The sequence below is a fragment of the Oncorhynchus keta genome, chromosome 6 (assembly GCF_023373465.1).
Source record: "Oncorhynchus keta strain PuntledgeMale-10-30-2019 chromosome 6, Oket_V2, whole genome shotgun sequence".
NCBI classification, from domain to species: domain Eukaryota; kingdom Metazoa; phylum Chordata; class Actinopteri; order Salmoniformes; family Salmonidae; genus Oncorhynchus; species Oncorhynchus keta.
Genome location: NC_068426.1, coordinates 15,706,307 through 15,730,127, shown reverse-complemented (window position 1 = coordinate 15,730,127; position 23,821 = coordinate 15,706,307). Strand labels below are relative to the sequence as shown.

Sequence of the window (23,821 nt, the reverse complement as noted above, 5' to 3'; positions counted from 1 at the left end):
TCGATCAGGCCACACCATAGAAAGGGAGCAAACACACCTCAAAGGAATCGAACTGAACTCACCCCTGGGAAAGTACATGTGTCTATCGTGTGCAAACAGTTGGACACGTTCTTGTATCTAGGGCACTATATCTCCCTTGTCCTGCAAGGTGTCGTGTTCAGTATTAGAATATCACAGAACTGCAAATGTCACATTGTCAGTGCACCCACAGATCTACCTGTTCTGAAGCCAGAAGGAGGCTAATATCAGCTACATTTATGCCTATGCTAGACTCTGGGGATATTTTATATGAATGCTTCCGCTCAGTTTTCGAGATCAATTGACACCCTTTACCATGGAGCATTGAGATTTATTTTAAACTGCAAAACCCTTTCTCACCACTGCACTTTGTATACCAGGGTTGGCTGGCCTTCTCTAGTCACTCGTAGGCTCAGTCACTGGTATACTTTTATTTACAAAGCCATTTTGGGTTTACTACCATTTTTATTTGGGCATTTGTATTGTTCAGAAATGTGATGGGTACTCTCTTCGTTCGCTGGACTTTATCCTGCTAACTGTTCCAAATGTCCGGGCTGAATTTGGTAAAAGGGCTTTTATGTACTCTGCGCCATCAGCTTGGAACACCGTACAAAATACTTTTAAACTGGAATAACTTGTCCTGATTGGCGTTTTTAAATCATTGATGAAGGATTTTGAGGTTGATTCCCTGACCTGTCAATATTTTTAATTGGCTGTTTTATGATTTTGTAATACTCTTTTGAATGCTATGTTTTTTTACTATATTACCTGTAGATTACTTTACTAGATTATCTGTCTGTAATTGTGTAATGACTTGGTGCTGCCTATCTAAATTTCAATGAGCTCTTCCTGGTTAAATAAATACAAATAAAATTGCTTATGTTCTTCTTGAACTTTGCTGTTAAATATATTTTCAATGTATGTTAAAGGGGGAATCTGGAGTTCAAACAAATTGGTTCCCTGCCACCTTTTTGGCTAAACGGCTTATCAAATTCAGACAGGGCTATAGATGAAGGACATGATAGTTTTAATGTTTTGAAGCTATAGTGTTTTTTAGAATGACATTGTTTACAATGGAGAAAAACAAGCTTATGTTTTGGGGTCTGATGGAGTGTGACAGACAGTTGAACTAAGCTCATGAGGCTTAGTTTTATTTATTTTTTCAAGAATCAATATATAGAATTAATTTAAAAGTCAAATGTATGTAGCATTCACATATTGCCACTTTAATGAAGTGGTTCCCAAATGTTTTCGGTGACTGTACCACCAATTTCATTTTGCTCTGCCCGGAATACCCCTGAAGTACCCACTCATGTACATTATACCAGTGAGCCTATGATCTCATGAGTCTTCTCAAGTACTCAAGTCCTAGTATTCCTGGTTGGGAACCACTGCTTGAATGCATCAAATGCATAGGTTGTTCTACCTTAATTGTAGACCAGGGAGAAAGAGGCGAAGCGAGAGGGTACCCACCCGTCAAAATCTGTCCACGTGGGAATACAGTGATTCTGCTTATCTGTCAAGCAGAGAGACTGCCTTCCTGCCTTTGGGACAACGACTCCCATTGTTAGGGTGGAGACAAGACCAACTCATAACTATATACAGTATCTCTGCTGTTACTGTTGAGAATGAACCAGATGGTAATCCTTCACATAGGGACACTTACATGTGCCACTATCTGCAAAATGCTAATTTCTGCCTTTTACCAGCTTCACTCTGAAGGTGTAGTGATATACCATTTTGAAAACAGATGTTAACTGACTTTGGTATCCTGAACTAATATTCAGAATGACTAATGAAAACCTAACTTTTATTGAGGGGTTGGATATAGAAGATTACATCATAGGACCTTGAAGAATCACATTTATAATAAAATATCACAGAAGTTTGTTGATGGATAGACATGTGAAAATGAGAATGTGTCTGGACATGTGCCATCTTGTCATCAGAGTGTACAAAACATTAAGGACACCTGCTCTTTCCAGGACAAAGACTAACCAGTTGAATGATATGATCCCTTATTGATGTCACTTATTAAATCCATTTCAAATCAGTGTAGATGAAGGGGAGGAGACTTGTTAAAAAAATACAAATTTAAGCCATGAGACAGATTGTGTGTGTGTGTGCCATTCAGAGGTTGAATGGGGAAGACAAAAGATTGAAGTGCCTTTGAAATGGGTATGTTAGTAGGTGCCAGGCGCACCGGTTTGTGTCAAGAACTGAAACGTTGCTCAATTTTTCACACTCAACAGCTTCCCGTGTGTATCAAGAATGGTCCAAAACCCAAATGACACTCATCCAACTCACTACAACTGCAGGAAGCATTAGAGTCAATATTAGGAAGGTGTCCTTAATGTTTTGGACACTTAGTATACTCCTCTAACAAGTGCACAACCTACTGGTATCTACCATACCCAGGCAAGGGGATCATGTTTCACATGCTTGTCTCAGATATCACATCTGACAAATATTTCAGTTTCAACTTTCATTATGCATTATTCATGATCTAGTTTAAGAGAAGGTACACATAACACCAATCTTGAATGTAGATTAAAACTACTGTAATGTTTATAGAAATATGTATAAAACCCCAAATAAATGTAACACTAAATGGTTAACAGTCTTGTTTTTACACTAAATAGATGCTGTTTAAGATGAAAATGTATCCTATTTATCGGTCATAGAACAAAGACACTCAAGAACCAGACAGTGCAGCTCTATAATTTTCCTTGAGGCATGTCTACCAAGGGTGTCACGATCACTCACTAGTCTACTGGACATTGCAATATGCATTTCTATTGTCGAGGTGTTGGGTCTTCCTTTCCTTGTTTAATCAAAACGTCAGGCCTTTATAAAATACAGACAAACTAAGAGAAGAAAGTGGACATACAAACTAAATAGAAGTTAAGAACTTGCATTTCATAGTCGCATCAACATTTGGGAAGATACATACAATGTTAAATGTTTTAAAGCTTGACCATGCCTAAAAGTACAAATAATGGAACAATGTAAGAAGCTCAATTGAAATGTTATGTTTCAATGACAAATAAACAGTATATTCTCCCTTTGTATCACCCACCATCTTACAAAAGCAGTGCTACTGTAGGAGTTGAAGCAATCTGCAGGGCACCTCCCTGGCAGAGCAGGTTTCATCAAGCAGCACCCATGTCTTTGACAATTGGAGCACCACCATCATTATGCAATGTCAAGGAGATGACTAACAGAGATCAGACTGTGGAAAGAGAAAACGATCAAATTAAGAAAATGTACATATGCTGCTACCAGTAACAGTGTACAAGAAAGAAGCCAAAGTAATATAACAATTACATTGTGTAACAATTGTTGAAACCATGTGTTAGATGTATTTATTTTGTAACATTCCACCCATTCCGCTCCAGCCACTACCATGAGCCCGTCCTCCCCAATTAAGGTGCCACCAACCTCCTGTGGTTCATACCTCCATAATCAGCACCATCTTATTTCCCCAACACCTTATCAATGGCATCAACCAATGTTGCCATTTTCTGCTCGTTGTCCACAAAGCCTGACCCCTCCTGCAGAAAGCAAATGTTTGATTGATACAATATTTTTTAAATATACTGTGCACACATGTTTTGTTGGGTGAAGAAACAAGTTCCACTGTTTGATACGGTACCTTCTTTGAGTGGACCAACTTGCCATTCACCTCCACCTCAAACCACCCAGAGGTTGAAGGTGTGCTTTCACCAGTCTGGTGAGTGAGTGATGGATAGAAAAGATGTGAGACAGAAAGAGGGGTGTCAGTATGTAACTTGAAACAAACATCTGGTAACATCCATCTGCAATTTTCTGCTCTTTAGGCTACTTAAAATGACTCACAATCTCAAGATCACCTGGGAATTCATCCTCAAGCTGTGTCTTGAGTCTGGTGAACTAAAAATTAAGGCATACATACATACCACTCAGATGTAGAAAGAATGATTCAATCAAAAGATTAATTTTTAATCAAATTGTACCAGCACATGTTTTAATCCACATTTAATGGACACGTACCTTGGGCCTGTACCCTCATCCACCGCTAGGCATGAGAAACAGAGATTAGTGTCAAACAAACAGCATGCTTTCACTTCACTGTGCCATGTTTATGCAACTTTATTAGCAAATAGCTCCAGCAACTAATTTTTGGGTGAAGGCCTACGATTTATCCTACCTAACAATCAATCTAGCAATTTGCAAACGCAACCAAGCGGTAATGTTACCTAAATAAACAATTGCATGGAGGATAAACTGTACCGTCAGCAGTAGTAAAAATAGCAACCTACCAATAGATGATATGAACTTTGACTCCCATATCGCAAGTCGCAGCAGCCCTTCTCCGAGAGAGATAGTAGTTGCAAAAGGGTTGTCGGTGTAAGGCTATTTCCTTGATATTTGACGTTGTTATGAAATAAATAAGGCGGAGCGACCCACGAAACATTTTCATGAGGTCCCGGTTCACACAGGAGAGAACACATCTTTACCAAGGAGGAGAGATGTGTTTTTTGCATTACCAAAATATTTCACATGAAAACAAGTATGGCAAAAATAAATGCATGTTCTAGTCTTAATATTTGTATGCATATACATAACGTTTTCATACATAGATTTATTCACATAAGTAAAAATATAAAACAGTACATTTTGTCTACCCCTAAAAGCTTGCATCAAATGGTTTGGTTGGGAAATTCGACCTTCCAACTACGTCATCGTTGCGTTCACGTGACCACTAGACTTTAGAGAACGAAGCCCTTTTAGCCTGGAAACTGCCACATCTTCTCCCGCAACAAAACACTTCAACAAAGATATTGTTAAAAACAAATAGTTATTCTTCCCTAAGTGATTTGAAATAACCATTATATTTTTGCTTGATTTATTTGATAAAGGGAATATACTCTCTTATAGAATGTTCTTAGAAACAACTTCATTACATTAAATAATTTAATTCTAAATGAAAAGCAATACCTTCAGGATTTACTCAATTCATTAAATCTAATGTGTTTTGTAGAACATGTCAAGATAGAGGCACAATTTGTTGTATGGTTGCCCCCAGCTGGATAAGAAATGTATTAAGGGAACGTTTACATTCCAAGAACAAGCTCTCTCTCTCTGGGGGAAATTCTTCTGGAATGTAGACATTACTGAAATTGAATGGAAAAAAGCTTGGTTGCTCCCTCACAAATGTTGTATTTCAAATGAAGTAAAACAAATTAACTTTAAAATATTGCACAAACTATACCATTGTAATAACTTTTAATAGCATGTTTTGTGATTAAAAAAAAAAGGGGAAACTACACGTTTTATGAGTGCGACTCTGTGAAGTTATTTTGGCACGAGTTAAGTAATTACATGTGTTATCTCATTAATAATATCCATGTATTTACAATGAAAGATGTAATATATTATTCAAATGAAAACAAACTACTGAATTAGTTGTTCATTTCTTAATTCTCTTGTCAATTTTACATACACAAAAACAAATATTTGAAATCTGTCCCCATACAATCTCTAGAATTAGTCAATGACAAAACAATGTATTCTTACAACTTTATCATAGTTTGATACAATTGTAACCCCTGACCCTTTTCTGATTATTTTATTTGAGATACTTGCATTTCTGTGAAATTGTTGTCAGTGTCAATTCACTGGTAGTGATTTGTATTTCTTAAAATACAATACAAATATACATATAATTAAATCAAGAAATGACAGAATGAGTCCAATTCACAATCCAGCGATCTATTGGAGTGAACCAGTGTCAGGATCCACAATATAAATGCAGTGTTTGTAGGTATTACATAATTTGGAAGAAAAATCTTGCCAGGATTGTAGTTTCCCAGGGAAAAAAAATCAGTGGGTGGCCTGACATGACCAAGTTGTTGGAAATCTATCCTGGACAGTCATTTTTTCTCTGAACAATTGTTTTGTTGAATTATTTCTCTTCATTCAAAAGTGTTGGTGTTTTTGACTGCATTATGATGTTCTCTAGTTTTGCTTTGCCCAGCCCATCATAGGTTCAACCTGCCAGACTAAGCTAAACAGCTAATCCTTTATGCAAACGTTTCGAAGGTGGCACCAGGTGGGCAGGCAGCTCTCCTGGGAGCCTATTGCCCTCCAGCTTGGCCTCAATGAGGTGGATGGCTAGGGCAAACTCCTCATCATCCAGCATGCCATCACAGTCCACATCAGAAAGCCTCCAGATATGGCCAAGTACTGAGTTTGGCAGGTGGGTGCTGACCATCCACTCCTTGGCCTTAGTACCGCTCAGTTTGCCCTCATTTGGACAGAGATTGTAGAATATCTCATCATATTTGTGTTTATCTTTTGTCACCACCCACTCATCATTCTGCATTTCCCTGCTTACTCCACTCTTTGTAATTTGCTCAAAGAGAGACCAAGAAGGTTCTAAGAATGTTCCATCCGGAATCCCTGGCAGGGAAGCCTTCTTCAGATCCTGTTGATGTAGTAAAGGCATCAGCTTTGCAATGTCATTGGACAGTAACTTGTCCAAGGAAGCCATTAGGCTGGGCTTGAGTGTCTTGAACTTTGTGAAATCTTGACCCATTAGCCGTTCCTGAGAACAGAAAAAAAGCAGGAAAGTCATACGAGCATGATTTTGAGTAAGTGATAATCAACTAGTCTGATTTTCTAGAAGTTGTACTGATCCTGAGAGCTTTCTGTTTCCTGCAATAAACACATCAGCAATAACCATTATGAGTAGGGCCCTGTGTTTTGTGCAATCATGTGACATGACTGGATTTTAACCTTTATTTGAAGCTTTTTCATTACATTTTTCCCTTTTGGTACAGCGCCATTGTCAAGACAATTGCTTACATTTTTTGTGTAATTGTTTTTTCTGGATGGCTTAAAATACAGGATAAAATATTACTATGTCACATTATGACTGCACAAAACATAGGACTAATGAGTTCTTGGTAAACGGAATAGGTAATCCAACCAAATATGCATGCAACAAAAATGGGAGGGTAGCAGACCTGCATCTTGGCACAGTCAGGGAAGTCACCAGCTGGTACTCGCTGTTGCTGTTGAATCTTGGAGAAGATGAGAGGAAGCTTATAGATCAGGTTCTGCTTCTTGCTCTCCTTGCAGAAAACTGTGGGCATCTCCTGCTTGAGATGGTTAATGATATGTGCATGGGCCTAGAGTGAGGAGGACAAAGATGGGAAGCACTTAACCTTTGTTTCAAAAGAGTCCATCATTTTTATAGATTCATGCCTGTGCAAATGCTCTCCAAGTATACACTTATGTTTATTTTTAAACAATTTTATCAAATGAATATAGACAATAAACGTGCCTCACCCTAACTAGGCGTGCCCTCTTAACTAGGTCATTAAGTTTCCGTACGGCAGCATTTCGAGGCAGGTTCCGGATATCCGCCAAAAGATCCTGTTCCTCAAGCTCCAGCAGTTGACAGTGGTCAGACAACAGACGTGGCTGTGACCAGAGGGAGACGATGTAAACCCGGAGTATTTCAGGTGTTTGAAACACCTTCCCCAGTGACCACATGAGAGCACCATACACTCGCATCAACTGTTGAGAGTCGACCCTGTCTGCTTTATTCAGTACCACACGCAGCTTGTCTTCATAGCCACACAGAGCCCCAAAGGCACGTGTGAGCTCATCAGAGAACTCCAGTTTATGTGCATCAAACAGAAGGATGATGTGGTCCACACGTTCTGCAAACCAGCGCAGCACTGCTGGGAAATCATATCCTAAATTAAGAAAGAATAGCACAGAAGTTGTATGAAGTGGAACACTGAAATTGAATAACTATGAATTAGGTCAACATGCATAATCCCAGTGGACCTAAAATATTTCATTTGATTGAGCGGCTGTTAGCAGCTCCACCCTTGGATTAATATCTCCGCAGTCAAAATAATCTGCACAGTCCTCCCATCCCATACAATAGTTTGACATCATACATTCTGCTTCAAATCAAGACCCACCCTCTCTCTACGGACCGAGGGTGTCTCAGGGAGAGTTGGGATATCCCCCAAAAACATTTCCAATTCACAAGTGTATTAAACACACTTGTACAAATATAAGCACTCCAAATTATTATTATTATCGTTTTTTAATCAACATTAGTCTTACAAGTCAAAATTCCAGCAGGATAAGGTATACGCAGAATACATGGACTACTGAAAAGTTTTTCAATTCAAACAATTGATTTGAGATAATATATTATGACAGTAGGACTTCTCCATGCCCCATTCAATGCATCTTTCTTGCATCTGACCTCGACTCGTTCTCCTCTTAGCCGAAGATAAGATGCCTGGTGTGTCAATAATGCTGATACTCTCCAGGACTTGATTTGGCAGCAGGACACACTGGAATCTTGGGGAATGAGAAAACTTTAAGAATTTGACTGTCTGCATTAAACTTTGCATGTTTTTCAAACCTCACCGAAGATGCAATATGTGTTGAAATTGACATTCTAAATAACATGTCCAAGCTTGTCCTCTTTGGTAGCAGTAAAGTTAATGCAGCTCACTTTTTCATTTCTCATGTCCCCCCTTTCCCTATTCTCAGTTTTCCATCCACTCCTTGATTTGCTTTGTTGGCATGGTTATATTTCCTGTCCCTGCACCTCAATTAAAACATTTATTTTGCCAACAGCCACTAACTTTGCCCTGATGTCCTCTTACCTGTTCAGGAAGGTATTTCCAAAAGAGTTGAGGTGGCGAAAGGGCTTTTTGTGGTCTACTGACAGAGCATTGCCTGGGATCAGTTGTTCTACCTCCCCATGCATGATGGCAGTGAAGCTGTCTGTCGTGGGCTCTGGACCAACACGGCTACCTGGAAAGTCTTGCTCAAGGAGATATCTTTATCACACAGAAAGAGATAACCAATATACCATACACCATATAAAGAAAGACATTTGTATGGCAAATACTGTATCGATGCCACAGGCCTGTGAGCCCTTACAATAAGTTATTTAATCACGTCACCTGATAAAAGTAGTCTTCCCTGTCGAGTATTGACCCATCACCAGCACCATCGGTTTGTTGTCAAAATCGGCTTCCTCAAAGCTGGGAGAGTGAAAGTGTTGGAAGCCATATTGCTTCTCTATGGGAAGCAGCCTCTTATAGTAAAGATACTTGAGCTCTTTTGTGACTGCGTTGACATCCTCCAGCGTTTCAGAATTTCTGTCCTTCAGCCCCCCACTAGACATGATGGTAGAGTAATCTAGAACAAAAAGGTACTTGAAGTGTTGGTGAGTCTCTTATTCTGCTGTAGAAGAATGTGAAAAGTATTGACTGCAAAGAATGAGCTGTAAATTGTGAATAGAACACAGTGGTCTGAGCTGCCTGAGCCTATGCTGCCTCGGGGACATGCTCAGAGGGTGGATATGGGTGTTGACCACAGCTGTTCAAGTGCACCTAACACAGACATATCACTTGGGATTGGGTGGAGGAGTGAAACAATGCAATTTTCTAATGAGAAGGCGAATAAGAAAAGCTCAGACATAATTTAAAAAAATGGTAAAAGCTCAGACACATGGTACCAATAAAAATAGTCAGCCCTGGACTCCCAAATAGCGCAGAGGTCTAAGGCACTGAATCGCAGTGTTGCTGCGTCATTACAACCTGGGGTTCGATCCCAGGCTGTGTCATTGCCGTCCGTGACCGGGAGTCCCATAGGGCGGCGCACAATTGGCCCAGTATCGTCCGGGTTATGAGAGGGTTTGGCTGGGGGACTTTACGTGGCTCATCGCGCTCTAGAGACTTCTTATGGCGGGCTGGGTGCCTACAAGCTGACACCGGTTGTCAGTTGAACGGTGTTTCCTCCGACACATTGGTGCTTCTGGGTAAAGCTGGAGGGTGTTAAGAGACGCGGTTTGGCGGGTCATGTTTCGGAGGACGCATGACTCGACCTTCCCCTCTCCCTCTACCGTTGCAGGCTGTTGATTGTGACCTGTGGAATGTTGTCCCACTCTTCAATGGCTGTGCAAAGTTGTTGGATATTGGCGGGAACTGCAACACGCTGTCGTAACATGCTCAATGAGTGACATGTCTGGTTAATATGCAGGCCCTGGAAGAACTGGGAAATGTTCAGCTTCCGGGAATTGTGTACAGATCCTTGCGGCATGGGGCCGTGCATTATCATGCAGGTGATAGCAACGGAAGAATGGCACGGCAAGGGGCCTTGGGAACTCGTATCTCTGTGCATTCAAATTGCCATTGATAAAATACAATTGTGTTCGTAGTTTATACCATAACCCCACCGCCACAACAGGGCACTCTATTCACAACAGCAAACTGCTCGTCCACACAACGCCATACATGTGGTCCGTGGTTGTGAGGCTGGTTGGACACACTGCCAAATTCTGTAAAAAGACTTGAGGCAGCTCATGGTAAAGAAATGAACATTCAATTCTCTGGCAAAAGCTCTGGTGGACATTCCTGCAGTCAGCATGGCAATTGCACGCTCCCTCAAAACTTGAGACATATGTGGCATTATGTTGTTTGATAAAACTGTACCTTTTAGAGTACACCTGTGTAATGATCATGTTGTTTAATCAGCTTCTTGATACGCCACACCCGTCTGTTGGATGGATTATCTTGGCAAAGGAGAAATGCTCACTAACAGGGATGTAAACAAATTTGTACACAAAATTTGAAAGAAATAAGCTTTTTGTGCATATGGAACATTTCTGGGATTTTTTTTTCTGCTCATGAAACCAACACTTTACATGTTGCGTTTATATTTTTGTAGTTCAGGAAGTGTACTGGGCTTTAACTAAGTGGTATTTCCTCTATTGTGTGAGTGTTGATGAAAGTTACATTTGTCGCACTCAGGTGTTGTTTTAAAATAAATGTTATTTAAATACTTTTGTTTGTTTGAAAATTGTTTGAATGTTCTTGAACCATTCCTTTAAGGCAACAGTTCTTCACGGATAGTGTTCGAGACATTTCTTACTTCTAAATGAACATCATGCTGAAATGATTGTACAAGCGTCACTGCTGAACCCGTGTTTTTACTTCATGCAAACCAAGGACAAAGTGCAACAACTCCTCACAACTTTACATATAGGATACATATTATTTGGTATGGTACGCATTGAAAGCACTTTACAACGACTTATGATAAATTCACAGCTCACATGTAGATATGTGGGCCAGACGCTAGTAGGCCAGACACTTTTTTTTTTTTACATGTAAAAACAGACGGCACACAAGTGTGGCTTTGAGCCCAATAGCTGCATTATTTGTTTGCCTTGTCATTGATTTTTCAACTCTTTAACTAGATGAGTTGAAATCAGCTAAATCTTAAGCAGGAATGGATGGATATTTTCTCACAGGCCTATGTTGAGTGGGCATATCCACAACTCTGTTCTTACTATGATACTGACTACAAGCTCACAACTCCTCCCCTCCCACCCAAGTCTTGCTCTCATAGGACACTAAAGACTGATACAGAGTCTCTCTTTTCTTCTTGGCTCCATTCTTGTCACTGCCCCTTTCTCCATGCACCGTAGACCCTCCCATCAGTTTCTCCACATAGTCACTGTTCTGGTGAAGGAAAAGAATATGATCCAAATGCTGGGGCCCCAGAATGGCCCTGCGTTGAGCAACAGTAGTCTCTCTAGGAGCAAAAGCTCTGTCTGCAGCCACAGCCGTAGTAGGAATAGCCAGAAATGTACGGGCAAGTCTGGCCACGGCAGGGAAGCGATGCTCCTTAGAGTGCCACCAGTGGAGAGGTGACAGGCTACGTTTGCACAAAGGCTCTGCAATGTAGTTCTCCAGCTGTTGGTGGATCTCAGGCATTCGCTCAGTGGGATCCTCTCCTAGCAGTATGTCGTACATGGTTTTGGCCACTGGGCTCACTTGATTATAGGAAGTGGGCTGCAGATGAACGATTGATGAACTCTCCGTCAACAATCTCATCTTAGTCACTCCCCTTTCCCTTCCCTCTTCGCCGTTATCACCTCCTTTATCACGCTCTCTGCTTATTTCCTCTGCCTCCATTTGCGCTTGAGCAGATAACAGTTCTTTAACCTTGTCGTGCAGCTTACTACGTGCATGTGGGCTGAGGAAGCGCAGCTCCTTAAACCTCGGGTCCAGGAATGAGGAGAGGACGGCAGGGCTGTCCAGTAAGGCCTCCTCTTCACCCAGTCTCCACTGTCGCTCCATTCCTGACTGCACGGTCTCCATGACTCCTCGAGCCACAGGGCAGCTGCTCTCTGCAATGTGTTGCCTTAGGACACGGAATACGCCATGCAGGCACGGCATAAGGGCGGAGATGGACACATTTATGTCCTCACTCAAAAAGGAGGCAGCGATGCGCATGGTCTTAAGAACTGGCACCAGCTCCTGGAGGAGACGCCACTGGTGGTCCACTAAATTTGGAGCAGCTTTCTGCTCCTCTAGAACAGAGCTCACCACCCATTTCAGCCCTAGCAGACTTTCACACATGTCAATAGTAGTTGCCCAGTGCCCTGGGTCATCCAGCGCCAGACAAGCACCGGCTTTATTAGCAGCTTCTGCTTTGTGGATCAGAGCGGCAGCAGCAGGTGTGTCATGCTGGAAATGTGAAATAATCCTGCGGGCCTCAGAAAGAGCATGTCTGACAGGTTCCATCCATAGTCCTTCCTGGATGCAGAGTTTGAGGGCTTCCCCTGCACAGTGTAATGCTACCCAGCTCTCTGGGAGATCCTGAGGCGATTGGCCTGGTCCAGCAATTTGATTTTCTTTCTGAAATCCCATATTTGCAGTCCCTCTAGCCTCTGAGGTCTTGGGAGTATCGTGCACAACACAGAAAACAGAGCTCTGAGGGAGATGGAAGTCAGAGAGAACTGCCTTTAGGGTGTCACCAAATTGAGGTAACCCACTTCCACAAGCCCTCTCTCTGATAACGGTCATGGGACGGGTCTGCAGCTCACAACGGGCCAAGCGCCAGTCTTTGTCAATAAAATGTGCACTTACAGTTAAGAACACCCGGCCGCTTGCTCCCACCTCACAACCTGCTACTGACCTCCAGTATTCAGTGCAAAGTGTTATGCCACGTGGTGCCAGGCCAGACTGAAGACACTGCTGCAGTTGCAGTTTAAGAACATCATAGCGATGCCAAATAAGGCTGCCGAGCTGAGAGGGAGATGGCACTGGGTACTGTGGTTCTAAGCAGCTCAATAGAAGACGAAATCCCCTCTCCTCCACCACAGACAGTGGCTGCAAGTCCCTGTACACCACTTCTAATATTAGGTCAGTCAGGAAGCCAGTTCGCTTATCATTGGATTCCTTGATACAAGTGCCACTGCGACTGCTATCACCAAAGTGGTTGTTCTCACTGTATAGTAATCCAGTATTTGAACTTGACGATTCCAAATCTCGGCTGCAGACAGGGTTGGCATTGGCACCGCCTCCTACATCTGGGGGAGCACATGTGATTCGTGAACGTTTGGCCGTCCCTTGTTCAGGAGATAAGTCAGCATCCTGCTGCTCCTCTTTTACAACTACGTGCAAATCTGGCTGGAACATGAATGTGTTGGCAGTAGTAGATGTAGTGGAGATGTTGCAGGGGAATCTGGGCTGGGCCATTGGCTGAAGTGATGTAGCTGGAATCGGGGCCAAGGCCACCACTGTGTTATGGAGTACAGGTGGACCATTGTCACGTATATTATGTTTGCGGACAAGGTGCTCCCTCATAGTCGTAGTGCTGTTGTGAAAAGACAACTGTCTCTTGCATATATTACACTCAACATACATCTCATTAAGCTGGATATAATAATTCCAAACTGTAGACTTGCGTCTATCCAGAACCAGTCCTGGTGGTCCCCGATCCCCCCTCCTCCTCAAATTTGGTCCCAGACTGCTGGACAACGGGTACCCTCGGAAATCCATGTTAGAGTTGTCAGAGATCACTGGAATGCAAGATAAATACACATTTGTTCAATGTTAGGTCAATCTGTGACTAATGGCCATTTAACTACTTTGGCAATAACAACGAATTAAAAAGGACACAGAAAACATGCACTAATTGTATGATACACCATAATGTTTGGCATGCATTTTGATTTTCTTTTCTATCTCAAAACGTGACTAAGGATCTCAAGATGTTCTCCTGACAGAAATATGTTCTCCACCAAAGAGTTAGAGGTCCCTTTGCACCTGCCCTGTCTGTCAGTTCAGACTAGGGTCCATTGATCTTTGACAATGGTATAGTTCACCTGAGATGAACGACTATATACAACTACTAATTATCTCGAGTCCAGAAAATGTGATTATTATATACATTTTCTTTTTTTTAAATGTATCACAAATATCGGAACTCCATCTGAATACCTAAATAAAATTACAGCGCCCGTAGATTCAAAATAAGGCCATCTCTATCAAACTAGAGACCTTTGAACGGGAATTGATCAAACACTTTTGGGTTATAGTCAAAAGTGCATGCACTGAGAAAAACGAGAAACATTCAAATAACCAAATACAATTTTGACCAAATGAATGCATATGATCATGCACAAATACCTGTGATTTCCGAGTCGGACTCTACATCTTCACTAGGTGTAGCTTTAGTGATGAGAGAATGTTTTTTTCGCAAATGGTATTGCAAGCTTGTTTTGCTGCGGTGGTAGGAAAAGCTCTGTTCGCAATGGAAACAGTAAACTATGCTTTTGTCTGTTAAGATTCCTTTCGCATCTAATTTAAAGCCAAAACTTCCATATAAACTTCCTTTGAGTGGTTTATAGCCTTCCATTGTTAGTAGTAATGGTCAATTACATAGATAACCTTTGCTAAAAAAAAAATGTCTCACAAAAGTACCATACCACCATGTGTTTTTATTACTGATCACCTGATTTTACACTTCCGGTTTCAGTGTGACGTGACGCGTAGTTAAACATAAATACATTTGACTGAGTTTACTGTTTTCTGCAGTGGACACCACGTACGATTTTCAGAGCTCACGAAGAATAATTTGTTTTAAAAAGATGGATAATTCCGGGAAAGAGAAGGAGGCTTTGACTCTCATGGCCGAGGCTGATAAAAAGATGAAATCCTCACGAGGATTTGGGACGTTGTTCGGGTAAGCTCAAACTGGCCAAGCCAACCTTTAGTAGCTATCGTTAGCGTGTTTGTTTTGTATTAGCTAACGTTCGCTACTTGTTCCAGATCCCATACATGTATTTTAACATGAAAGTATGTAGCTGCGAAACACAATAAAAAATACAAAAATAATAACGTTATGTACAGTGACGATAACGTTAACTAACTAGCTATGTCACACTCACACACCAAATGTTTAGCCACAGTCTCATCAGATTCCCTGTTCAACTGTGGTCTACTGACAGTGTTGTCATGTCACTTTGCTGGCTCCACCTGTTAAGTGGTTTAGCCAACTCCTCTTTTCTCCCCAAAATGTTTTTAAACAAGATGACAACAACACATCTCTGTTCCTTTTCTGTTTCATGAGTTAGTAGTTTTGCATCTTTTTTTTTGTGGCTTTTTTTGAATTATCTTTATTCCATACGTAATAGTCTACGTATATATTATTATGATTTTATTTCCTATATTTCTCTGGTTTTTGGAATCAAACGAGGAAATTAGCATCAAAACATTCCTTTACATTCCTTTCCATTACAATCAATCTCAAAAAAGGATTTGAGATTGATTGTAAGGAAAGTTAAAATATCGAGAATATCCCAAAATTTGCCCCCTCCGCTTTCTTAATCATGAACTTTGTTAACATCCAATTGGCAACAGATTTTCATGCTACTATTCAAAAATCCGCGTTAAAAACTATATGTGCAATTTCCCAACAGAGATGTTTCCATTAAATTGGACTTGTTGCAGATAAGACTGTGCGCGATGACGTAGTGCAAATAAAATATATTTTGCAGTTAAATTCCCATGTACGGAATAAAACATACACGTTAAATGGGTTTCCATCGCATTTTCCACTCTACTGATGGCTATATCACACTTTTTTTGTTGCTTTATATAGTCTGCTATTGGCAAATGCGCTCTATCCCACAGCGCTATCGAGGGTCTTATTCTGGTGACGCTATAATCGATGTTTGGCTGCCATTTGACAAACAGAAATAGTCTCGCTCTTTTGTCCATAATAATAATATCATGTAGGCTATATGTGCACTCTAGCCAACAGTGCTGTTGGTTAGAAACATGTGCCAATATCAGAGTTGGCACACTCGCTATATATCGCAATATTGTTTGTAAACCCATTTAACTTGTATTTTTTATTCAGTACATGGGAATTTAACAGCAAAATATATTTTATGTGCACTACGTCATCACGCACAGACTTGTATACGCAACAAGTCAATTTGATGGGAACATCTCTGTTGGGAAAATGGGCATATTGTTTTTAAACGGATTTTTGAATATTTGCATAAAAATCTGTCTCCAATTAGATGGGAATAAATGTATCCGGAACACCCTTTTTTTGTCTTGTTCCTTCATTGTCATGACCAACATGTTTTAATAGTGATATGTAGTATAAGGTCTAAATAACATTTTCTGTCTTTTTCTCCAGAGGTTCATCCCGCAAGTATGAGGAAGCCTGTGACATATATGTGAGGGCAGCAAACATGTTCAAAATGGCCAAGAATTGGAGTGGTAAGATTTGGTTAGAATTGAATAGTGGACATTTAGAACTGCAAGGGGTGTGGGATGTAACCAACATAATATCTTGGTTCATATTTTGTTCCAGCTGCTGGCAATGCATTCTCTCAAGCAGCACACCTTCATCTGCAGATGGACAACAAACTTGATGGAGCCATCAATTTCCTTGATGCAGGCAATGCTTTCAAAAAAGCAGACCCACAGGGTACATCCCGTTTTACTTTACACCCTTAAAAAATATTACAGTTGCATTATCAAGATTATTGGGGTTATGGGACAGACATGCATAAATATTAATATATTCTCAAGGGTTGCCACTGTATATGGGTTTCTAATTGAATGTACTTTTTATCTCCACAGAAGCCATCAACTGCCTGAACCAAGCCATTGAAATTTACACAGACATGGTGAGAAGCTGGGAATATTTCTGCATTCACTACACAGTGTAATAATAAAGAAGTACATCTCAAGCTTGCTCAATGATAGACAATTGTGCCTGGTGTTCAGGAGCACTAGTTGTATGGTGTGTTGATTATTATTTCACTTCTTCTTGTCTGCAGGGCCGTTTCACCATCGCAGCCAAACACCACATATCTATTGCTGAGATCTACGAGAGTGAGCTATTAGATGTTGATAAGGCCAGTCACTCATAAGAGCCTAATAGAGAATGTGGTATCCTGTAATGTATTTTATATATATTTTTTTTAAATTTATTTAACTAGGCAAGTCAGTTAAGAACAAATTCTTATTTTCAATGACAGCCCACACCGGCCAAACCCGGATGACACTGGGCCAATTGTGCGCTGACCTATGGGACTCCCGGTCACGGCCGGTTGTGATATAGCCCTGGATGTACTGTTTTTCATAGATCTTTCGCACATATTTCAGCCTTTGATATCATTGAGAGGCCAGGGAAAGTAAATGTTATTTTTTTAATCCACAGGCCATTTGTCACTATGAACAGGCAGCAGATTACTACAAAGGGGAAGAGTCAAAGAGGTATTTTAACCTTCTTGCATAATTCCTTATGGGATTTACTGGTGTATTCCATCCTAATTTTCATACCTTTCTCTTGGTGTTGTGTAAATGTCTTTTGAACTGATGATTTACTTGCCAATCTAATTGTAGTGCTGCAAATAAATGCCTTCTGAAAGTTGCCACCTACACTGCCCAACTGGAACAGTACCAGAAAGCCATTGACATTTATGAACAGGTGTGTATTAACTCATGTACATTGCATTCAGAAAGTATTCAGACCCCTTGACTTTTTTTCCACATTTTGTTACGTTACAGCCTTATTTGAAAACCTATTGAATTGTTTTCCCCCCTCATAAATCCACACCATACCCCATAATAACAAAGTGAAAACAGGTTTTTAGAAATACTTTATTTACATAAGCATTCAGACCCTTTGCTATGAGACTTGAAATTGAGCTCGGGTGCATCCTGTTTCCATTGATCATCCTTGAGATGTTTCAACAACTTGAATGGAGTCCACCTGTGGTAAATTCAATTGATTGGTCATTATTTGGAAAGGCACACACCTGTCTATGTAAAGTCCCACAGTTGACATTGCATGTCAGAGCAAAGACCAAGCCATGAGGTCAAAGGATTTGTCTGTAGAGCTCTGAGAGAGGATTGTGTCGTGGCACAGATCTGGAGAAGGGTAGCAAAATATTTCTGCAGTATTGAAGGCCCCCAAGAACACAGTGGCTCACATCATTCTTAAATGGAAGAAGTTTGTAACCACCAGGAATCTCCCTAGAGCTGGCTGCCGGGGAAAATTGAGCAATTGTGGGAGAATGGTCTTGGTCTGACAGAGCTCCAGAGTTCCTCTGTGGAGATGGGACAACCTTCCAGAAGGACAACCATCTCTGCACTACTTCACCTTTATGGTAGTGGCCAGACGGAAACCACTCCTCAGTAAAAGGCACATGACAGTCCGCTTGGAGTTTGCCAAAAGGCACCTGAAGGACACTCACCATGAGAAACAAGATCAAATCAAATTGTATTTGTTATATGCGGTGAATACAACCTTACTGTGAAATGCTTACTTACAAGCGCTTAACCAACAATGCAGTTCAAGAAATAGAGTAAAGAAAATATTTACTAAATAAACTAAAGTGAAATAAACTAAAAAGAAATAAAAAATAAAGTAGCACAAGAAAATTACATAACAATATTGAGGCTATATGCGGGGTACAGTGAGTAGCAGCAGTGTAAAAACAAAGAGGGGGGGTCTCAATGTAAATAGTCTGGGTGGCCATTTGATTGAATTGTTCAGCAGTCTTATGGCTTGGGGGTAGAAGCTGTTAAGGAGCCTTTTGGTCCTAGATTTGGCTTTCCGGTAGCAGAGAGAAGAGTCTGACTGGTGACTGGAATCTTTGACGATATTTTGGGCCTTCCTCTGACACCGCCTAGTATATAGGTCCTGGATGTCAGGAATCTTGGCCCCAGTGATTTACTGGGCTGTACCTACTACCCTCTAGCGCCTTACGGTCAGATGCCGAGCAGTTGCCATACAGGCGGTGATAGAAATGGACAGGATGCTCTCGATGGTGCAGCTGTAGAACTTTTTGAGGATCTGGGAACCCATGCCAAATCTTTTCAGTCTCCTGAGGGAGAAAGGGTGTTGTTGTGCCCTCTTCACGACTGTCTTGGTGTGTTTGGACCATGATAGTTCATTGGTGAAGGAACTTGAAATTCTCTTAAGGAACTTGAAATTCTCGACCCACTCCACTTCAGCCCTGTCGATGTTAATGGGGGCTTGTTCGGCCCTCCTTTTCCACGTTCAGCTCCTTTATCTTGCTCACATTGAGGGAGAGGTTGTTGTCCTGGCACCAGACTGCCAGGTCTGACTTCCTCCCTATAGGCTGTCTCATCATTGTCAGTGATCAGGCCTACCACTGTTGTGTGGTAGGCGCCCCTTGAAAGCGGCAGCTCTAGCCTTCAGCTCGGTGCGGATGTTGTCTGTAATCCATTGCTTCTGGTTGGGACATGTATGTAGTACAGTCACTGTGTGGACAACGTCGATGCACTTATTGACGAAGCCGGTGACTGAGGTGGTATATTCCTCAATGCCATTGGATGAATCCTGGAACATATTCCAGTCTGTGCTAGCAAAACAGTCCTGTAGCGTAGAATCCGCATCATCCGACCACTTCCATTTTTGAGCGAGTCACAGGTAATTCCTGCTTTAGTTTTTGCTCGTAAGCAGGAATCAGGAGGATAGGATTATGGTCAGATTTGCCAAATGGAGGGCAAGGGAGAGCTTTGTATGTGTCTATTTGTGGAGTAAAGGTGTTCTAGAGTTTTTTTCCCTCTGGCTGCACATGTGACTTGCTGGTAGAAATGAGGTAAAACAGATTTAAGTTTCCTGCATTAATGTCCCCGGCCGCTAGGAGTGCCACTTCTGGGTGAACATTTTATTGTTTGATTATTGCCTTATACAGCTCGTTGAGTGCGGTCTTAGTGCCACCATCGGTTTGTGGTGGTTAAGATGGCTACGAATAATATAGATAAGAACTCTCTTGGTAGATGGCGTGGTCTACAACTTATCATGAGGTATTTTTCATTCAAGGGATTTTCTTTATTTGACTATTTTCTACATTGTAGAATAATTGTGAAGACATCAAAAATATGAAATAACACATATGGAATCATGTTGTAACCAAAAAAAGTGTTAATCAAATCATTTTGATATTCTTTAAATAGCCACCCTTTGCCTTGATGACAGCTTTGCACACTCTTGGCATTTCTCTCAACCAGCTTCATGAGGTAGCCACCTGGAATGCATTTCAATTAACAGGTGTGCCTTCTTAAAAGTTCATTTGTGGAATTGCTTTCCTTCTTAATGAGTCTGAGCCAATCAGTTGTGTTGTGACAAGGTAGGGGTGGTATACAGAAGATAGCCCTATTTGGTAAAATACCAGGTCCATATTATGGCAAGAACAGCTCAAATAAGTGCAGTCGTAAAAACTATCAAGCGCTATGATGAAAATGGCTCTCATGAGGACTGCCACAGGAATGGAAGACCCAGAGTTACCTCTGCTGCAGAGGATAAGTTCGTTGGAGTTACCAGCCTCAGAAATTGCAGCCCAAATAAATGCTTCAGAGTTCAAGTAACAGACACAGCTTCATGGTCAAATTAAGGCCTTCATGGTCAAATTACTGCAAAGAAACCACTACTAAAAGACACCAATAAGAAGGAAAGACTTGCTTGGGCCAAGTATTACGAGCAATGGACATTTAGACTGGTGGAAATGTGTCCTTTTGGTCTAGAGTCCAAATTGGAGATTTTTGGTTCCAACCGCTGTGTCTTTGTGAGACGGTGTGGGTGAACGAATGATCTCCGCATGGGTGGTTCCCACCCTTAAGCATGGAGGAGGAGGTGGTGTTATGGTGTGGGGGTGCTTTGCTGGTGACACGGTCTGTGATTTATTTAGAATTCAAGGCACGCTTAACCAGCATGGCTACCACATCATTCTGCAGCGACACGCCATCCGCTTTGGGCTTAGTGGTACTATCATCCATTTTTCAACAGGACAATGACCCAACTCACCTCCAGGCTGTGTAAGGGCTATTTTACCAAGAAGGAGAGTGATTGAGTGCTGCATCAGATGACCTGGCCTCCACAATTCCCTGACCTCAACCAAATTGAGATGCTTTGGAATGAGTCGGACTGCAGAGTTAAGGAAAAGCAGCCAACAAGTGCTCAGCAATTGTGGGAACTCCAAAACTGTTGGAAAAGTATTCCAGGTGAAGCTTGTTGAGAGAATGCCAAGAAAATGTATTTTAATTTATTTAACACTTCTTTTTGGTAACTACATGATTTCATAGTTTCGATGTCTTCACAATTATTCCACATTTGTATAAAATAGTAAAAATAAAGAAAAACCCATGAATGAGTAGGTGTCCTAAAGCTGTTGACCGGTAGCGTATAAGCTCTGTCCTGACGATGTCGTCGTTCAGCCACGTCTCGGTGAAACTTCATATTTTACTTTTATGTAATGTCCGGTTGGTAGGATAGTCTTAATTGTAAATCGCCCAGTTTGTTTTCCAATGATGGCACGTTGGCCAATAATACGGAGGGAAGTGGTGGTTTACCCACTCGTCTATGAATTCTTACAAGGCACCCTGCCCTCCTCCCCCTTTTCCTCTATCTTTTCTTCACGCTGATGAGGGGAATTTGGGCCTTGTCTTGACAAGAGAATTATCTTTGTCCAGTTCGAGGTGAGTAATCGCTGTTCTGATGTCTAGAAGCTCTTTTCGGTCATAATAGATGGCAGCATCAACATTTATGTACAAAATGAGTTACAAACAATGTGAAAATACAGAAAGAGACCATTTTGGTTAGGAGCCCGTAAAATACAAAGGCTGTAACGTAACAAAATGTGGAAAAAGTCAAGGGGTCGGAATACTTTCCGAATGCACTGTATATTATGGTGATTTAAGTCACCAATTAACTTAGTGGGCTTTCCCAGTTACCTAATTATGAGTTTGTTTTGTGTAATTCCTAGATCGGAACATATGCAATGGACAGCGTCCTGTTGAAGTATGGCGCTAAAGACCACTTCTTCAAAGCAGCTCTTTGTCACTTCTGTGTGGACATGCTTAATGCAAGGGTGAGCCTTTAATTTATGTATACCTACATCACACAGCCTCTATGTACTAGTTTTGACCCTGTTCATATCTCTTGTCTACCAACAGCTGTCTGTACAGAGATATGAGGATATGTTTCCAGCCTTCTCAGACGCTAGAGAGTGCAAACTGGTTAAGGTAAGTCTGTGTTTCAAAGTTAAACAGCTCTTTAAGTGGCTTTTTATCTGAGTGGATACTGAATATAACATTTATGGTTATTTGTAGTAGAAACCTAAAATAAAACATGGCATTTCATGAGTGTTGTATTGTCTACAATATGCTTATTTTAACAGAAACTTCTAGATGCATATGAGGAGCAGGATGTTGACGCATTCACTGATGCGGTAGGTTTTTCTTATACTTGCCATTCCCATGATAACTGAATTATGTTTGTCTATTAAACCGTTTCTACTTCTCTTAACAGGTGAAGGACTTTGACTCCATCTCAAGATTGGATCAGTGGAACACTACTATGTTACTTAGGATAAAGAAACAAATACAGGATGACGAGAGCGACCTTCGCTAATCCCCTCCCCTCTACTAATCATCATCATCATCTCCCTCACTACTCCTGGAACTTTATCACATCACATTCCTGAATAACTTACCAATCTTACATTTACATTTAATCACCAGGCATTGAACCCTTTAGTGTTTCATAACTGTCTATCCACTTATCAATCTGTGTGATGTGTTGTCAAGCAATACGGGTCCTGGCCCAGACGCCAAAGAACTACTGGCTAAAACCTGTGTAGAATAGCACCAGGTAGATAAAGGTGTAGCCTACTGTACTAGCTAGCCTATCAAAAGAAGTGGATAATAACTTTGTTGTAGTTTATTTCTGTTGTGTTGTTTTCTGTAATAGTACCTCCACACAACTGGCTTAAGTGTTAATGGTTCTAGGTCATTTCTGACCTGGACATTTCCAGAGGCAACAGTATATTCTACTAGAACATACAGTATATGTCTTAAATTGGTTAGTTCATTAAAAATAGTGTTTTAGTCATTGAGGCTTTTTCTTTTAAATATATTGGTCATTGCTCAATTATGCTGCTGTTGTGTTACACAGTAGCAAAGTCCCATCAACCAAAAATGTGTTAGTTGCTATCTTATATTGAATTAAGACTTTGGAAGAGATGGAACACATGTTTTTAACTCTGAGTATAATTATTTCAGTGGGTCTACTAGCAGCCATTCCCCTTTTAATCATTATTTCTTGATCTCTGAACTGTGAACATTTTGAATTTTGTTTTATTATTATACTGTAGATACTATTTTTGTTGTCATTCCAAAGGAGATCACTTAATTCCTCCACAGGAAGCTGGATTACCTCAGTGCTATTGGCAGAACTAGGATGATTCCATGGATTAACCTGTATTATCCCATGTTTTTATTTATTTCCCAGCTTGATTAAACATTTGGTTTTCAATAATCTTCTGGCTTGATTAATAACAGGTCACATGTTGTACATTAATGTATTACTCAAACAGCTGTATTACACAGCTACAGATGACTGTGATTGAAGGATGTGCAAGTTTGCA

General features: G+C 40.9%; 4 protein-coding genes across 6 annotated transcripts; 1 reads left to right on the top strand and 3 right to left on the bottom strand.

Moving 5' to 3' along the window:
* Positions 1 to 1,811: 1,811 nt before the first annotated feature.
* selenow1 (selenoprotein W, 1) lies at positions 1,812 to 4,480 on the bottom strand. Of its 2 annotated transcripts, none has more exons than XM_035761360.2 (6): positions 4,320 to 4,480; positions 4,051 to 4,075; positions 3,877 to 3,930; positions 3,674 to 3,748; positions 3,460 to 3,572; positions 1,812 to 3,250 (listed from the first exon to the last, which is right to left on the bottom strand). In XM_035761360.2, exons 1-5 carry the CDS (start codon positions 4,478 to 4,480, stop codon positions 3,495 to 3,497), a joined length of 393 nt encoding a protein of 130 aa, XP_035617253.1. In that variant the 3' UTR covers positions 1,812 to 3,250; positions 3,460 to 3,494. The 2 variants fall into 2 exon arrangements, with proteins under 2 accessions (XP_035617253.1, XP_035617252.1); XM_035761359.2 differs by having other exon boundaries at positions 3,476 to 3,572.
* A 160-nt stretch (positions 4,481 to 4,640) lies between these two features.
* Positions 4,641 to 10,962, bottom strand: ehd2a (EH-domain containing 2a). The gene is made up of 6 exons (XM_035761358.2): positions 9,006 to 10,962; positions 8,703 to 8,879; positions 8,294 to 8,391; positions 7,354 to 7,766; positions 7,029 to 7,193; positions 4,641 to 6,607 (listed from the first exon to the last, which is right to left on the bottom strand). The coding sequence occupies exons 1-6, from the start codon at positions 9,227 to 9,229 to the stop codon at positions 6,068 to 6,070; spliced, it is 1,617 nt and encodes a 538-aa protein (XP_035617251.1). The 5' UTR covers positions 9,230 to 10,962; the 3' UTR covers positions 4,641 to 6,067.
* Positions 10,963 to 11,019: 57 nt separating this feature from the next.
* Positions 11,020 to 14,815, bottom strand: si:dkeyp-117b8.4 (E3 SUMO-protein ligase ZBED1). Of its 2 annotated transcripts, XM_052520909.1 has the most exons (3): positions 14,529 to 14,815; positions 13,762 to 13,918; positions 11,020 to 13,636 (listed from the first exon to the last, which is right to left on the bottom strand). In XM_052520909.1, the coding sequence occupies exons 2-3, from the start codon at positions 13,766 to 13,768 to the stop codon at positions 11,418 to 11,420; spliced, it is 2,226 nt and encodes a 741-aa protein (XP_052376869.1). In that variant the 5' UTR covers positions 13,769 to 13,918; positions 14,529 to 14,815; the 3' UTR covers positions 11,020 to 11,417. The 2 variants fall into 2 exon arrangements, with proteins under 2 accessions (XP_052376869.1, XP_035617240.1); XM_035761347.2 differs by having other exon boundaries at positions 11,020 to 13,918; positions 14,529 to 14,757.
* A 126-nt stretch (positions 14,816 to 14,941) lies between these two features.
* Positions 14,942 to 23,712, top strand: napaa (N-ethylmaleimide-sensitive factor attachment protein, alpha a). Its single transcript, XM_035761350.2, has 11 exons — positions 14,942 to 15,084; positions 16,552 to 16,634; positions 16,729 to 16,845; positions 17,001 to 17,047; positions 17,201 to 17,278; positions 17,584 to 17,639; positions 17,769 to 17,853; positions 22,160 to 22,264; positions 22,350 to 22,418; positions 22,574 to 22,624; positions 22,705 to 23,712. The coding sequence occupies exons 1-11, from the start codon at positions 14,990 to 14,992 to the stop codon at positions 22,804 to 22,806; spliced, it is 888 nt and encodes a 295-aa protein (XP_035617243.1). The 5' UTR covers positions 14,942 to 14,989; the 3' UTR covers positions 22,807 to 23,712.
* Positions 23,713 to 23,821: the final 109 nt, after the last annotated feature.

Coding starts and splice junctions, on each gene's coding strand:
- napaa (XM_035761350.2), top strand. CDS start 14,990: ATGGATAATTCCGGGAAAGAGAAGGAGGCTTTGACTCTCATGGCCGAG. Junction 22,265..22,349: donor TGGACATGCTTAATGCAAGG/GTGAGCCTTTAA, acceptor GTCTACCAACAG/CTGTCTGTACAGAGATATGA. Junction 22,419..22,573: donor GAGAGTGCAAACTGGTTAAG/GTAAGTCTGTGT, acceptor TTATTTTAACAG/AAACTTCTAGATGCATATGA.
- ehd2a (XM_035761358.2), bottom strand. CDS start 9,229: ATGTCTAGTGGGGGGCTGAAGGACAGAAATTCTGAAACGCTGGAGGAT. Junction 8,392..8,702: donor GGAAATACCTTCCTGAACAG/GTAAGAGGACAT, acceptor TCATTCCCCAAG/ATTCCAGTGTGTCCTGCTGC. Junction 6,608..7,028: donor CTGACTGTGCCAAGATGCAG/GTCTGCTACCCT, acceptor TTCTGTTCTCAG/GAACGGCTAATGGGTCAAGA.
- si:dkeyp-117b8.4 (XM_035761347.2), bottom strand. CDS start 14,757: ATGGAAGGCTATAAACCACTCAAAGGAAGTTTATATGGAAGTTTTGGC. Junction 13,919..14,528: donor GTCCGACTCGGAAATCACAG/GTATTTGTGCAT, acceptor CTTGCATTCCAG/TGATCTCTGACAACTCTAAC.